We start from the raw sequence: 17,819 nt of genomic DNA, 5'->3' as shown, positions 1-17,819 counted from the left end.
TATGTGATTTTTTTGGTCTTTGTCTCGCTTTTTGTTGTTCAGTCGTTTTAGCAGAAAGCATAGAAGGGGCTTAATTGATTATTTTTTTTTCCTTTGGAAGAGGTCTTATTTTAGGAGTGTGGCTTTTGTTTATTAATGACCATTTAGACCAATACTTAAAAGTATACACAGTGCTTTCCTTCTTCCTCAGAATATCCTTTCCTATGAGGCAAATATGGATTATTACTCTTAGTTTTACAAGAGGCTCACTGATTTACTTCTTACATAGGAAACAATTAACAGAAGCAAATCCTTCAACCCAGAAATCCTGCCACTTTTTCTCACTAGGGACACAATTTCCTGACCTTGTCAGATTTCTAAGAGGAAACTGATTCAAGATACAAAATGAGGAAGGTGTTTGATGGTTGAACGACTACCGAATATATTTCATTTTAGACAGTACATTTTCAAATTAGCAACCCTATTCATGAAACTACATCGAAATTAGCTTTCTTTTTTTAATTAAAGATTTTATTTATTTTAAGTTTTACAATTTTTCCCCTAATCTTACTTCCCTCCCCCACCCCGAACAGAAGGCAATTTGTCAGTCTTTACATTGTTTCCCTGGTACACCTTGATCCAAATTGAGTGTGATGATAGAGAAATCATATCCTTAAGGAAGAAACAAAGGATAAGAGTTAGCAAGATCAGACAATAAGATAACTTTTTTTTTTCTAAATTAAAGGTAATAGTCCTTGGTCTTTGTTCAAATTCCACAGTTGTTTCTCTGGATACAGATGGTCTCCATTGCAGAGAGCCCCAAATTGTTCCTGATTGTTGCACTGATGGAATGACCGAGTCCATCACCCCCATGTTGCTGTTAAGGTGTACAGTGTTTTTCTGGTCCTGCTCATCTCACCCAGAGTCAGTTCATGCAAATCCCTCCAGGCTTCCCTGAATTCCCGTCCCTCCTGGTTTCTAATACAACAATAGTGTTCCATGACATACATATACCACAGTTTGCTAAGCCATTCCCCAATTGAAGGACATTTATTTGATTTCCTATCCTTTGCCACCACAAACAGGGCTGCTATGAATATTTTTGTACAAGTGATGTTTTTCCCTTTTTCATCATCTCTTCAGGGTATAGACCCAGTAGTGGTATTGCTGGATCAAAGGGTATGCACATTATTGTTGCCCTTTGGGCATAGTTCCAAATTTCTCTCCAGAAAGATTGGATGAGTTCACAGCTCCACCAACAGTGTAATAGTGTCCCAGATTTCCCACATCCCTTCCAACAATGATCATTATCCTTTCTGGTCATATTGGCCAGTCTGAGAGGTATGAGGTGGTACCTCAGGGAAGCTTTAATTTGCATTTCTCTAATAAATAATGATTTAGAGCAATTTTTCATATGATTATGGATTGCTTTGATCTCCTCATCAGTAAATTGCCTTTGCATATCATTTGGCCATTTGTCAATTGGGGAATGGCTTTTTTTTAAATATGACTCAGTTCTCTGTATATTATAGAAATGAGTCCTTTGTCAGAAACATTAGTTGTAAAGATTGTTTCCCAGTTTACTACATTTCTTTTGATCTTGGTTACAGTGGTTTTGTCTATGCAAAAGCTTTTTAATTTAATGTAATTGAAATCATCTAGTTTGTTTTTAGTGATGTTCTCCATCTCTTCCTTAGTCATAAACTGCTCCCCTTTCCATAGATCTCACTGGTAAATTAGTCCTTGATCTTCTAATTTGCTTATAGTATTATTTTTTATGTCTAAGTCCTGTATCCATTTGGATCTTATCTCAGTATAGGGTGTGAGGTGTTGGTCTAATCTAAGTTTCTTCCATACTAACTTCCAATTTTCCCAGCAGTTTTTATCGAAGAGAGAGTTTTTATCCCAATAGCTGAACTCTTTTGGATTTATCAAACAGCCGCAATTAGCTTTCAATTCAATCTAGCAAATATTTATTAAACACATTTACTAGGTGCTAAGGATACAAAGAGGGAAACTAGTACATTTCCTATATAAAACAGCAGGTTTTCGAGGACAAGGTAAGTACAGTATTGGTTCCTCTAACCTTGCATTTCCTAGCATTTTTCTTTTCTAGAATGTATTTCATAGTATTTTAGAGCAAAGTGGTTGGCTGGTCCAGTAGATGGAGCACTACTAGTCTGGGAATCAGGATAACTCCTCTTTTGGATTTTTTTTTTAGGTTTTTTGCAAGGCAGTGGGGTTAAGTGCCTTGCCCAGGGCCACACAGCTAGGTAATTATTAAGTGTTTGAGGCCAGATATGAACTCAGGTACTCCTGACTCCAGGGCCGGTGCTCTATCCACTGTACTACCTAGCCACTCCCTCTTTTGGATTTCAAATCTGGCCTCAGACCCTTCTAGGTAGTGACCCTGGGTAAGTCATTCCACATTCTTTGCCTCAGTTTCCTCAACTGTAAAATGAAATGGAGAAGGAAATGGCAAACCACTCCAGTGTCATGGCTTAAAAAAAAAACCTAAAAGGGGTCATGTAGAGCTGGTCTCAACTGAAATCATTCAACAACAACCACCACAAAGTATGAATTTATATTCTAGAATCTTTGCCAAGAAAACCCCAAAAGGGATCATATAATTGTTAACAGTTAATAATTATATGTGGTTTATAAATATCTCATTTTGTTCTAATCCCAATCCTGAGCCATTGAATTAGCCCAAATCAGATTTGGCCCAAAACATTAGATCCCATTATCATCTCCATTTGATAGATGAGGAAACTGAATCCCATAGAAGTGAATCAGTAGACCTTTTCACTTACCTGGGATGCTTTCCCTCCTCTGCCTCTTAGCTTTTTCAGCTCCCTTCAGATATCAATTCTGATTTTATGAAGGAGGCCTTTCCCAGGCCCTGCTATTACTAGTCCCTTCCCTATGAGATGACCTTCCACTTAGCACTGTATATATCTTGTAAGAACATAAGTTATTGGCACGTTGAGTTCCCCAGTAGGATTTGAACTCTTTGAAGGCAAGGGCAGTGCTTTTGTCTTTTTCTGTATCTCTGTGTTTAGCATAGTTTCTGAAACATAGTAAACACTTTATAAATGCATTTTGACTGACTGACCAACTGATGGAAAAGCTAGAGCTTGGGAGCCTAGAGCTTCCAATTTACAGTGTTGATATTTCTGCTGTGATGTATTTTAGAACCACTTTGCTCTAAGATACTATGAAATACATTCTAGAAAAGAAAAATGAAAGGTTAGAGGAACCAATACTGTACTTACCTTGTCCTCAAAAAACTGCTGTTTTGTATAGGAACTGTACTAGTTTCCTGTCTTTTTGTCTGATAATTCAGCCTATGGGACTATTTATGCAAGTTGCTTTGACTGTAGTCCACTAACTAGACCTTTCTAAAAATATAAAATAAAAAATTTTTTATGGATGTCTGTTGCTTTTTTGTCCATTATACTTTCTCAATATGCTACCATGCCAGACATGGTGACATGCCAGACATTCCAGACATACCTACAACCCCTGTAAATTTGAGACTAAGCAGGTGGATCTATTGAGTATAGGAGCTTCAGTGGGCTAGATCAGAAGGGCATCTTTACTCAATTTAACCTGGATGGGAATTGGAGGTCATCAGGGGTCAACTGGGACAGGTTGGAAACAGAACTCCTGTGCTGATCAGATATGGTTTGGGCAGTGAATAGCCCCTACACTTCCAACCTGAGTGCCAAACGGAGACCCAGTCTTAAAAACAAAATTACTATAGGCCCCTCCATAAAGCTTTCTCTTATAGGAAAAGCTTAAGAAAAACCAACTTATACAATGACTCCCTCTGACTTATGTCACATTCTATTTCACTGTGGCAAATGGGGAGGTTAGGTTAATTATATCCAGTTCTGTTATTTTTGCTGAATATCCTTTCCTTTCTTTGAGAGAGAGAATATGGGTTTCCTCATGGGTCCTCTCCACCCAAATCATAGGTAACCAAGATTTGACCAGTCCTTTATAAAGCAGAATTTGGTCAGGGCTTAAGGAAATAATACTTCTTCACTCCAACCTTGGTACAACCAGGATATTGCTTGTTTTTCTCTTTCCAGAGTTTGAACACCAATGAGGGAGACTGTCCTGTAAGAAAATGAATCCTAGGATTGCATTATTCAACCATAATCGCTCCATACATCTACCATAGCCCAGTGACAAGTATAAGTCTTGGAGTCAAGAGATCTGGGTCCTCTTCGGAGAGAAGTAGGATGATGTTAGTAGAAAGAATACTTAGCCATCAGAAGACCTGAATTTGAGCCTGTCATGATGTTTACTAGATGATAGACCTTGGACAAATCATTTAACCTCTGACCCCAGTATTATCATCTATAATATGGAATCAATAATACCTCTACTCCTTCTCTTAGAAGATTCACAGAATCCTAGGATTTAGAGCCAGAAGGAATCTTAAAAAGCTATCTAATCCTCCCTCTTCATTTTATAAATGAAAAAACTAAAACTCAAGAGAAGTGATTTGGCCAAAGACACACAGGTCACACATGGCAGAGTCAAGATTTGAATCCAGGTTTTTATGTCTAAATCAATTATTCTTTTTTCTATATCATCTGTTGGAAACTCTTTATAAATCTTTAAGCACTATAAAAATGTTTTATTGTTTGTTGCTTAGCTATTTTCAGTCATGTCTCCATGACCCCATTTGGGGTTTTCTTGGCAAAGATACTGGATTGGTTTGCCATTTCATTTTCTAGGTTATAAAAATGTAAGGAGTTTTAACTGACTGCATAAATTAGGAGATTAACTTAATTGTACTGTGCCTTGGTTTTCCCATCAAAAGGGAATAATACTACTTCACAAGGTTATTATGTGGCTAAGGTATGGGTGTAAGAGTACTTTGAAAAAAATTGGAAGTTCTCTCCCTTCCCCTCAAAGAGTGGTATTTTCTTCAAGGAATGCCAACATTTGATAGGCATAATTTTATTCATTTGGTTTGCTTTTGTAACTGCTTATTAAGAACTTAAGAGGTAAGTATCATTTTTCATTTTGCTAATCCATAAAAATCAAATGATTGCTACCAATTTACTCTGCTACCTTAGTAGAATGGAAATATGATTCAAATACGTTGACTCCTAGGACCACACCAGTGTGGGGGTTTCAGGAGAACCTAAAGAGGAGAAGAGGATGAATGATATATGTAAAAAATTCTTAGCTCTGTGAATTTTCCAAAAGTAGACTGAATGCCTCCCTGGCATTCTAGGAAAAATTTGTTGGACTACTTGCTCTAGAAGGGATTCCAAGTGCTCTTGTTCACACTGAACTAAATGGTGACAAGGTCCTTCCAACTTGAAGATTCTAGGAGTCTGTGGCTCTGAAATGCTCATTAGAAATTAGTTTACTTTGTAAATCAAGATAACAAGAGTCCTCTATTTTCCTGCAGCTCAGGATCAGGTATAGAGGACAAGGTCAAATGGCATCTGATCATGGATACAAAGTAAATGTCTTTGTGTTCTACAGTAGGGATGACAAACATTGAGCCTCATCTAATCCCAAGTGCTACAAGAATTAGATTAAAATGTTATCAGGAAATATTTAGCAAAATAAATAAAAATATGATAAAACAAAGAAAATAATACATTGTAAAACTGAGTCAATATATGACAAAAAGGATCCAAAAAAGTGCTCTTTTTTTCCTATTTGAGATTGATGGTTGGTCAGTACTGAAAAATGCTCTTTCCTATCTGCAAAAATTGTCTGAGACTGACACACAATTCACTCTGGATTGAAAGGTCTCTCTTAGATAGCTGTGTTTCTGACACTGGGATTAAGTGATTTATTTGGAGGTCCACAGGATGAAGATTCAGTCCTGGCCCTGAGTGATAGTGGGAGGAAGGTATTTCAATTCCAAATAACATTCCCCCCCCCCCCCCCCCAGTTCAATTAGACAGAGAACTTCCAGCCAGAGCCCTGCTAAACAAGCTTGTTTTGTTTCCAGGAAGGAAACTGAGCCAAGCCAGGAGATGCCAGAATGATAACCCCTGTCAGAGCCTCAAACTTTTCAGCCTGTGATAAGACTCACAGAGTACACACTGTTTTCTTATTTTTAATGGAACAGTGACATAATAAGTACAATCTCGGACTTGATATGCTTGGCAACCATGCAGCATTATTGTTCTGCTTAAACAGATTGACAACTCACATTTCCGGAGTCCTCTGCAATCTATAAAGAATTTACTCCTATCTTGCAGATGAGGAAACTGAGGCTGAGAGCTTGTGTTTGCCTATGATCATACAGAAAATATAGTAGCCAGGGCCCATGGCTTGTCTTGTCTTTGGAGCTTATCCAACTAAATTAATTCCATTCAGCAAATAGAAATGCCCACCTATGTTAAAGACCTGTGTTAAGTGCCATTTTTATGCTAGAGCTCTCTGGGAAAAAGTCTGAACAAGAGAATAGGAAACTCAGGATTGAGAAGGGGAGAATCTAAAGAGGAGTATGGGGGAGAAGAATTTTTGTGCTCCCCAGAAGAACCCTAGTCTTTGGTACAAAGTTTAAATTTCTTTCAAGCAACAAACCCTTAGAGAAACAATTCAAAGCAATGGAAACATCTCAAGGTATAAATGCTTCTTTCTGGTCAACTATAGCCATGCTACCTTTCCTTAGATTGTGCCATCTGGCTGCCCCCTGAAACATGGTAACTCTTCAAAATACTTGAAAGTAGGTTTGATGTCCCCCCGCTTCCCCAAAGTCTTCTCTTACCAGACAAAACAGTCCCATTTCCTTCAATCTATGCTCACTGATGTACTGAAGGGCTTTCACCCACATGGACCCCCCTCTTCTGGATATTCATTTTCCAGCTTACCAACATCCTTCCTAAATTATGGACAATAGATCAGATAGTCTGAGTGAACTCAGCAACCTTGAACAAGTCAACTCTCTCTCATTTTCTTCATCTGTAAATGGAGATAGTTGTTCTAAGATGATCACAGGATTTTAGATCTGAAAGTCCTTTAGATTTCATTCTTTCTGAAAATCCTTCATTTTTATAGCCTGAAAAATTGAGGCTCTTAGACATCAAATTTGTTATTATTCATTTATTTCAGTTATGTCTGACTCTTCATAACCTCATATGGGATTTTCTTGGCAGATATATTTCCATTTCTTCTCCACCTCATTTAACAGATGTGGAAACTAAGGCAGAGTTAAATGACATGCCTGGGATCACACAGCTAGTAAGTGTCTAAGGTCACATTTGAACTAAGGTCTTTTTGACTCCTGTCCTGGTGCTCTATCCCCTGCTCCTCCAAGCTGCCCTGAAACATGAAAAGACTTGCCTAGGATGACATGAAAAGAAGCAGAGCCAGGATCTGAAACCAACTTTTTGAACTCTAAAACTATTATACTTTCTTAGAGATAAGGATGATGCAATACTTCCTTTGTTGAGGCCAACACTCTATAATTCAAAGTTATATGCCTTCTTGTTTGATCTTTGTGTACAACCAAAGCAAAGACATCTTTAGAAATAAAGGAGAGGGGGTGGCTAGGTGGCATAGTGGATAAAGCTCTGGCCCTGGAGTCAGGAGTACCTGGGTTCAAATCTGGTCTCAGACACTTAATAATTACCTAGCTGTGTGGCCTTGGGCAAGTCACTTAACCCCATTTGCCTTGCAAAAACCTAAAAAAAAAAAGAAATAAAGGAGACTCTTCTAGACTCTTTTTGTTCTAACACACTTGGTGTTTTCTAAATAACCCTCTGAGGAATGAGGCTGAAGAACTAATGCTAGAGACTTTGGTTTTTGTCCACAAACCTGCTTTCTATCTCCCTCTGCAGGAAGGTCTTCAGAAGCACATTGGATTATTTATGAGAAAGGTTTGATTTGCCTTTAAATGGCATATCCCCCACAAGAGGATCTTAAGGTTACATCTGGAGCTATGACCTTCACTCTTTAAAAAAAAATCATTTTAATATGTTATTTTAACAATATTATAATATTTTTATTATAAGCTTGACCTGGAACATGAACAAAAGCAAAGCAATTTATACAAAAATCAGAAGATTCCATTGTTTATGCTGTAACAAAATAGGTAAATTTAAGTCATATCAAAACTGTCTTTTCTGTCTACATTTCTCCTTTCTTTTCTCCTTATTTATGGTACATTTTCTGGATATGCATATTATGATTATTTTTATGTACATAGTTGTAGCCAGTGTATCTATTACTCTTTTGTTTTTAATTTTTTACTTTACATCACCTTATATACATTTTTCCATATCCATATTCCTTTATAAGAGGGATCATGTCACACAGGAAGGAATAGGGTTGCACTATGCACCACAGACCAGCAGAGGACTGTGAAACACCAGGAAAGACTGGTGTTTAATGCAGAAAACAAACCTGCTGGATGTTAACACCTTGGAGTAACCCTTTGATGGCCCCACACTCAGATTGCCCCACCCTAGTTCCAGCTGTGGGTACAATAATAGCCCATTTTGTTCATAAACCACAATTTGTTCAGCCATTTCCTGACTGTTGGACAGTTGGGTCCTTTCCAAGTTTTTGCTATTAGAAAAATATTGCTAAAAATATTTTGTTACAAATAGATCTTTTTTCTTTTCCTTAAGATATAGTGTAGAGAAGCTTTAGTCCCATTTTTGAGGCAGCTCTGAAAAAAAAACACTCCTGAAAGGTGTGGGCTAGGCTCACAGATGAAAAATGTGGGCTAACTCTCACAGGTGAAAGAAGGTGTGGACTAATTCTCACAGTTGAAAATGGTGTGGGTTAGCTATCACAGGTGAAAGAAGGTATGGGCTAGCTGTCTTCACTGTAGTTGAGATCAAATAGGAAAGTTGAACACAGGGAAGAATCGTTGAAGCCTCCTTACTGGCTCACTCCCTCGCCGGGGTCCTGGGAAACGAAGCTGGGCTCTGGATAGCTCTTCCTCCAGCATCTGGAGTACAGAAAGAAGGAAGCCATGGTTAACCTTCCATTAATGCACATACTCTGAGTGTGACTTTCTTGTCTGGCCTCAACACATACTGATGTCTTCTCATGTAACCTATATTCCATATAAATTGAATTTCCTAAAGCACAGGGTCTGGACCATTTTACCACTTGCTTAATAAGCTTCAGTGATACCCTATTACCTCCAGGATCAAATACAAACTCCTTTATTTGACCTTTAGAATCCTTCATAACCCAGTTTCAAACGACCTTTTACAAATAGTTATAAATTAATTCCTTCCTGTTTTTGTTGGTATAGTCAGAAAAGCCTTCTTGCTAAGCTTTATAAATTATATTCCACTTTCCATTTTTATACCTTTGCACTGTCTATCCCTTTTTATTCTTGCACTGGAATCCTTCTTGATTTCTGCCTCTTAGAATCTGAATGACCCTGAAAGGGTCTCATCAGACAAGGGCTTTCATTGGATCCAATACTGCATCATTGCTCCCATCGGCAAGCATTTATGAAATGTTTACTGTTTGTACTCTGTCCTAGCTATAACTGCAATTTCCAATCATTTCTTCATATCTAGGCCTGGACAACAACCAATGCTTTACATTTGTAACCTTACCTCTTTTCGGTCAGCTAGTCTCTCCTGCCACTCACATAGCTCCATGGTGTGTTCATCATCCAGAGCCATTAGTTTCTTCTTTTCCTGTTCCACCAGGCGCTGGAGTTTTTCATTCTAAACAGAGGGATGGAAAGACAAGCTGATGGGCTCTCCCTTTTGGATTTCACCAGTCTACTCATCTATATTCATCATAGCATCTATGCCCAGGCCAGGTTTCCATTGAGTTACCTGCCACCCACAGATGGGATTCACCCATATCTATCTGCTCACCTTTCTCAAGGATAGATTGCAAATAATAATTGCTACCCATATTTATACAGTCCTTTCTTTCCACCTTTAAAAAGTTTTAATATACCATATCTTATCGTGTCATCACATTAGCCATGGAAAAAAGGAGGGCAGGTGTTCAACTCAATTAACTTTATCAGCACTTACATTGTACAAGGGTTCCACTTAGGTCTTATTTTCTTAGACTCTAACATGGCCTTAACATAATCCTGGTTGGGTTGGTAGGTCCTATCAAGCTGGAAAGACTTCAGTCCAGGTCTGGAGATAGTTTGTGCATCTATTATCCAAAATTCTGCCCAACTAAGGTTAGAGGGGCCCATCACCAGGTTGGCTGCAGAGTGATAGATTTTAGGCCATAATGCCTCTGAAGCCTAAATTATACAGGGATTGAGATCTATGTTGAGACCCATATTGATGAATTTACATATCCTTGTAAGTGCAAGGTTGCTAAGTGTCAGAGGATAGAAAAATGAAAAAGAACACAGTGCCTATTCACAGGATGCTCATACTACTCTGCCTGAAGTGGAAGAGGAAATAAGACTTGTGCATAGGTAAGTATAACAAAGCTAGAATACCACTGAGAGCACAGAAGTCAAACGGAGTAAGATGAAAGATTTAAGGAGATATGAATCATTTCCAGTGAGAGGGATGGGAAAAGAATGTTAGGAAAGACTCCATGAAAGGTGGCTCTGGATTTGTTTCTTAAAAGAAAATGGGGATTTCCATAGATGTAGAAGAAGTTCATTGCCAGCATGAAGGAGAGTAAAGTTGCTAATCTGTCTATAAGCAGAATGGGTCATGGCCAAAAAGTACAGATTATAAGGTTTCTGTAAGGTCATATCTTTGAGGCTAGGAAGGTGAGCTTCTTATTCTTACTCAACAGATAGGAAATAGAGGCTAATATGGATAAGTTCAAGTTAATAGCAAAGTCTAGATTAGAACCCATGACCAGGGCTCTCTCCATGCTCCCTACCCTTTCTCTAAACCCTCATGTGTTTCAGCAGACATCCCACAGGCCATTTTGGACATCTGGATTATCTATATCCCAATAGTATCAGCAGGCATGCTCTCCCTGTAAGCTAATAAACAGTCAACCATAGAGTGCCCCAATTGCCTTCTTCCTTCAGGAGCCTGACAGAAGTGGTAGTAATAGCTCTGTTGCCAGGGGCCCCCAGCATCTCCCCACTCCCTAGTGGGGCTTGGCAACCAAGAGATCCAACACTTGATTCATAGAGTGTCCCTTTATCTTCACTCCATTCCCATTGCCTCTGCTTATGAATTGTTCTGTCAGGGGGTGTATGTGGGGTGGGTGGGTGAGGGGAGGAGGAGGCACAGAAATGAATACCCCAAACTAGACTAGGTAAGTCAGCTCAGAGGCCCAATCTGCATCATTCCACTCCCATACACACCTCTATCTTCCTCTCACTCTCCTCCTGAACATCTACTTAAGTCTAGATATTATAAAAAGGCATGGCAAGATACAGTTAGGTGATGCCATGGATCGAGTCAGGAGGCCCTGAATTCAAATCCACCCTCATTCACTTGATACTTAAAAGTGAGGCTCTTGACATTGCACAGCACCCTCTCACTCAAATCCAATTCATGTTTGTGTCATGGTATCACTTCCCTGATGTCATGGTCTTCAAGAATGAAGGACAAACAACAACTTACTAGTTGAATTACCTTGGACAAGTCACAAAAACCAAAAAAAAAAAAAAAGGACATGGCAAGGGAGGAAGGATGTCATGAGAGAGGAGAAAAAGATAAGATGGAGGGCAGCAGACAGCACTTAGCTCAAAGTAAATGTTTATAAATGCTTGTTTTATCAATCAAATGTTAGACTGATTGATTAACTTTGGGTCCAATCTTGACTTTCTCACTAACTTGTGGGAATGTCAGGCAAATTTCTTTAGCTTTCTGGATTATGGCTTCCTCATATGTAAAATGAGGGAGGGATGCTCTCCCTGTGAGCTAATAAACAGTCAACCATAGAGTGCCCCAATTGCCTTCTTCCTTCAGGAGCCTGACAGAAGTGGTAATGCCTCAAGTTTCTTCCAGTTCTAATATTTATGATCAGAAACAAAAGAAATACTGAGCTCCTTGTTGGCAGAAACTATATTGGTTTCATTGTGGTATTCAATAATGTAGTATAGACAGTTTTAGGCATGGTCAGGAAGACCCTCATTCAAATTCTGGTCTCAGACTCTTAGCTATATGACCCTCAGTAAGTCACTTAATCCTGTCTGTCTCAGTTTCCACATTTGTCAAATAAGCTGGAGAAGGAAATGACAAATCACTCCAGTATCTCTGACCCCTCCTTAATGGGGTCACAAAGAGTCATATATAACTAAACAATAACAAATCTTGGGCAAATGGCTTGCTCTCCTTGCCTCAGTTTCCTTAACAGTAAAATAGAGATAATTGTAGGATTTCTATAGGGAGCAAATTATGATAAATTTATAAAGTATTTAGATCAGGGCTTGGTCTATAGAGTTCAGAGAGAGAGAGAGGAGAAGGGGATCAAGGACAAAGCCTTGAGGAACATGAATATGGGGAGGGAGAGGGATCAGCATAGGAGTTAAAGGAGGAGTGGGTAGAAGGGAGGAGGAATGAAGTAATAAATTGAGTAGCTAAAAGGGAAACACAGGAATATAGAAGGAAAGACACATTACTGGGAAGTGTACAATGAGCCACAGTTACAAAGGGATTTATAAAAATGTCATTGATCCTTATGACAATCTTGAAGCTGTGTTAAATATGATTATCTTTCTCTTACAGATAAAGAAACTGAGACTTGGAGTTTAATTTCAATATCACAGTGTAAGAGACAGACTCAGAATTAAAGTTCAGGTCAAGTCATCTCTTCCCTTCCCTCCATGTGCCCATGAAAATTCAGGCCCAAGTTATTTCCTATGTGTTGTAGGTGGCATGTGGCTGTGAGTGGTGATTTAAACTGATACTGTTCAAGCTCATGAGAGTATAGATAGCCATGGGGGAAGCAATGAGAGCATCCTCATAGATCTAATCACTTGTTGTCGAGTTGTTTTTTCATTCATATCTGACTCTTCATGACTCCTTTCCAAGTTTTCTTGGCAGAGATTTTGGAGTGGTTTGTCATTTCCTTCTCTAGTACATTTTACAGATGAGGAAACTGAGACAAACAGTATTAAGTGACTTCCCTAGGATCACACAGCTAATAAGTGTTTGAGGTCAGATTTAAACTCAGGAAGATGAATCTTGCTGGCTTCAGACCCAGGACTCTACTCAAATTCAAGCTTTGACACTTAACTAAAACTGTATGACTTTGGGTAGGTCACTGAAGCCTCTCTGGATGTGTGTCATCATCTATAAAAATGAAAGGGTTAGTCTAGGTAACCTTTTTTTTTTTTTGCAAGGCAGTAGGGTTAAGTGGCTTGCCCAAGACCACACAGCTAGGTAATTATTAAGTGTCTGAGGTCGGATTTGAACTCAGGTACTCCTGACTCCAGGGTTGGTGCTGTATCCATTGCACCACCTAGCCACCCCTAGTCTAGGTAATCGTGATGGTCCATTCTAGTTTTTTAGATTTCTGCCTTCTCTTGAAAGCCTGGAACCTCCCTAGAGAAGTCCACCCTAGGGCTCTGGCATTTCCTTTTTTGTTGGCTCTCTCTAGTTTCTGCCCTGGTATAGAAGATTCATCTTAGGCCAGAGAGCCCTGGGTCACTCACCTGCATCTGCCCCACCTCCTGCACGTTGGCCTCCAGCTGCTGCTGTAGTTCCTGCAGCTGTTTCTGGTGCTTTTGCTGGTGTTGCTCTGTGTCTGCTTTCTGGCGCCCCTCCTCTTGTTGTAAGAACTGCACAAGAGATACATCAAGCCAAATTGAGTTTGGTACTAGGGCAGCAAAGCTTCCAGAATCTTCTGAAAGGGCAGGGCAGTGAAGGTGGTCTTGACTGGGTTCCTGGCTTAGGTTATTCTACACTACCAGATCTCACCATGCCTCTGCTCAGAAGCCTCCACTGATTCTCCATGGCCTACGTTCAGGATGATGTCAAAAATCCTGAACCAGCCAATGGAGACCCTACACAATTGATCCCACCTACTTTCCAACATTGGTTCTTATTACTCTCCTTTCTTGTTCCTTTACTCTAGCAAAGCTGGACCATTTACCTTTTTTCATTCTCTGTTTTGCTTTTGGAATAACTTTCTCATCTCCACACATTGAAATCCTACTCATCCTTCAATATCCAGCTTAGATGCCACCTCCTCTATGAAGTCTTCTCTGTTCCCCCACCCCCCACCCCAACTGGAAGAAACCTTTCAGTAATATCTGCTTTGTCTCTAGACCCTAAAGACCATGAGATTTTCCTAACTGACTTGCAGCTGAAACCTTCCCTATGTGTTGTCTCCTTCATTAGACTGTAAGTTCCTTTATGAGCAAGAGCAGTTTGACTTTTCTCTGTGTATTCCCCAGAGCTTAGCACAGTTCTTTGTACATTGTGAAATCTTAATAAATACTTTATTTATTATGCTTTATTTGGTATTTATAATATTTATATAATTAATACTTTATAATACAAATAAATTTTATGTAATTAAATATACTATTTATATAATAAATGATTTATTTATTAATTCATTCAGTAGTTCACTGAACTCCCATAGTAGCTTGCTTCTATGTTTTCTATTTACTTTCATATTCTGCCTTATCATAGAATTATAGTATGTTAGAGGCAGAAGTCAAATCAATAAGCATTCTTAAGTGCCTACTCTATGCCAACTAAGCTTTGATGATATAAAGTCCAAAAAAACTCAAAAGCAAAAAAACCCCAAATCCCTATTCTCAAGGAGTTCATTATCTAAAGAGGAGACAATAAGAAAACATCTATATACAAGCAGTATATATATATGTGTGTGTGTGTGTTTGTGTGTATGTCTATATATATATTTAGACATACATAAACACAAACATATGATAAACTGGAGATTATCAACAGAGACACTAGCACATTAAGGGAACTGAAGGGCCAAGCCCCTCATTTCTGACAACTGGGGCTACTGAAAGCCAGTGAAGATATTATACTGGAGATCCTATTTCTTTAGCTTAGCCCACTTCATATTTATCTTTCAGAAGCTCAGATTCTCAGAGTTAGAAGGTACTTCAGTGACCATCTGGACTAACCTGTACCTGAACAGGATTCCAATTCTAATAGAAAGAATCTGCACAGGGAGACAGGAAGCTTGAGTTTAGTTCTAGCTCTACAGGTTATTAACTTTGTGATTTTGGACAGTAACTTTATTTGATTTTCAAATTCCTCCTCTGTAAAATGAGTAGGTTGAACAATATATTGTCTAAGGTCTCTTTTTCCATTCTAAGGTTCTGTGATTCTCATGGTAAGTGACTAACAAATATACTTACTCTATGGAACTGAATGGAGTACCTGTTTGATTTGTTCTCTGTGCTCAGCACCACTTATGTCCTGAAGCTTGAGACTCTCTTTGAACTGGGTAAGGCGGACCCTAGCTTCACTTCTTTGAGACTTTAGTTGCTGGCTTCTTTCCTGGGTCTGCTGGGTTTTCAATTCTTCCAGTAGGAGGTTGTGGAAACTATGCATCCGCTCATTATCCTACAAATCATAAGATAAGACTTTCAGATAAAGTAGAAGTTGAGGAAATTTATCCATCCATCCATCCATCCATCCATCCATCCATCCATCCATCCAATCCATTAACCCATTACTCATTCATTCAACAAATACAAAGAGCTACTATGTGCAGACACTATGTTAGGTCCTGAGAATACAAAGATAGATTTGACATGGGTTTTATCTTAAAAGCTCTTATCCTATAAAAACTATACAAGGAAAAACAATGCAATTATAAAGAGGAGCTTCAAGAGAAGTTCTTTGATATATTTGAAGAGGGAGGGATCACTTTCACTTGGGGGAGTCTGGAAAGATTTCATAGAAAGGATGATGTTTGAGATGGTCCTTGAAAGAGTTCCATTAACAGATGGGATGGGCAATAAGTGTATGGAAAGCAAAGGTATGGAGATAGTTGAGGGAAAAGAAAACAACAGGAGACAGAGTAGTACAGGTTGGTTAAAATGGAGAACAGAATGTGGTTTAAGTGAGTGAAGGGAAGTGGTATATGAAACAGCTGGAAAAATAGGTTGGGGCTGGGTTGCTGAAGGACTTGAATGCCATATCAGGAATTTCTGCTTTATTTAGTAGACAATGGAAAATCATGGAAAGGATCCGAGTTGGAAACTTACAGAGCATATGAATACATTAATTCTACAGAGTGAGCAGGGGTGGGAGAATGGGGGAGGTTGGAAGATCAGTGAAGAGACTATTAAAATAGTTTAAGTGAGATGAGATGAAAAAATGAGGGTAGAGAAAGTAGAGAGAAAGTGGAATTGAAAGGATTTGGCAGTGTGTTCAGTTGAAGGCAGTCAAACTTAAACTCGTTACTTGTGTCCAGGTTTTTTAATCTTTCTCTGTCTTTTTTCCAAATGATGATATGTGAACTTAGCTACTTATTCATTGAATCTCTGGTAGAATATAAATTCCTTAAATTGTCTTGTCATTGAATCTGCAAAACATTGCCTTGGAAATAGTAAATGCTCAATTAATGGTTATTGGATTGGAGCTATGGAGATGTACAGGATGTTAGCTGCTGTGGTACTTCTTGTATAAACTTAACATCCCATTCCTCATCTTGTTCTTCCTTTCTTTTATGCTCATATTACCCTTATTTTTCTTTATTTTCTAAGCTAATTAGGTGATACTGTAGATAGGATATTAAATTTAGAGTCAAAAAGACTTGAGGTGGACACTTATAGCTATGTGACCCTAGGCAAGTCATCTCTCAGATTTCTCATCTATAAAATGGTGAATACCTATCTCACAGAGACTATTGTGAGGATCAAAGAAGATAAACCATAAAGTGCCATATAAACAAATATATGGACAGTCAATCATTGAATGCTGTTTGATGCCTAGAAAGTAATAGGCTAACATTGTAAAACCTTAACCTATAAATAGTTATGGAAGGAATAAATCCTTTACCTTTCTCTGCCTTCCACTCACCCCACCTCATTTTAGTCCCTGAATATCTGAAGTACATCTTTTGGAGAGTCATCTAAGAGGAGGGGAATGGATTAAGGCAGAATTGTTCTTTAGTTGAGGCCAGTAGGCTTAGATACCAAAGCAGCCTTAGCCTTACCTTCTCATGACGCTTGGTCAACTGTTGCCTCTGGAGAGAGTACTGTTCCTTCACCTGCTGCTTGAAGAGTTGATACTTGTCTTGTAAGTGGGACTGTTCCAGCTGCCAGATCACAGCCTCCCGGGCTGGAGAGAAGAGGGTTCTCCATTACCATAAACTCTCAGTACACTAACTTGCTGTAATTTTGTATTTTCTTAATCAATAAGCACTGATAATATAATTACTATCATGAATGGTGGGGCAGAAATCTGCAATTTTTTCGATATGAAAAATGTGGTCCTTATATTCAAGAAGATTGGGAATTACTAGACTAAGTGCTCTAATATCCAAAGGTTAAAATAAACCAAAGGTTATTCCATTCATTTTCTACCTCAAGTTGACCCAGTCAATTGGGTTCTTGGATACTCTGATGAGGTCCCTAACCTTGATAGGAAGGTCCTATAAAAGACAACCTATGAGAAATACCCCTCTTCCCAGGTCCAAAGCTGGTTGATAATCTGTGGGAAAGCACCTTCAATTATAGAAAGGCATATGAGTTACTTCCTCTACACATTCTTAACCTTACAGACCAGGTACCTGATCCTGTTCTCTCAATAGCTTGAGTTCCAACTTATTTTTTCTTCAGTTTATTCACATACCATTCCCTTTATGCGTTCTACATTCTGATATGCTTTGGATTCTAGTGTCTTCATTCTTTCCTCTTCTTTCTTACTGACATTTCTTGGAAAGTACCATAGAAATTCTACCTATGATCACTTATGCCAGAATGCTTTCCC

General features: G+C 38.7%; 1 protein-coding gene across 2 annotated transcripts in view; it reads right to left on the bottom strand.

Moving 5' to 3' along the window:
* Positions 1-8,644: 8,644 nt before the first annotated feature.
* LOC141504295 (STE20-like serine/threonine-protein kinase) overlaps positions 8,645-17,819 on the bottom strand; it is a 63,638-nt gene continuing 54,463 nt past the window's right edge. For both annotated transcript variants that reach the window (XM_074209222.1, XM_074209223.1), the window contains 5 exons: positions 17,044-17,168; positions 15,258-15,443; positions 13,547-13,672; positions 9,552-9,665; positions 8,645-8,926 (listed from right to left, as the gene is read on the bottom strand). In XM_074209222.1, the coding sequence (XP_074065323.1) occupies positions 8,813-8,926; positions 9,552-9,665; positions 13,547-13,672; positions 15,258-15,443; positions 17,044-17,168 (665 nt within the window). In that variant the 3' untranslated portion in view covers positions 8,645-8,812. The remainder of the gene's footprint in view (positions 8,927-9,551; positions 9,666-13,546; positions 13,673-15,257; positions 15,444-17,043; positions 17,169-17,819) is intronic.

This window comes from Macrotis lagotis, chromosome 1, assembly GCF_037893015.1.
Source record: "Macrotis lagotis isolate mMagLag1 chromosome 1, bilby.v1.9.chrom.fasta, whole genome shotgun sequence".
In the NCBI taxonomy this organism is placed as follows: Eukaryota; Metazoa; Chordata; class Mammalia; order Peramelemorphia; family Peramelidae; genus Macrotis; species Macrotis lagotis.
This window is presented reverse-complemented; position numbering and strand designations above follow the sequence as displayed.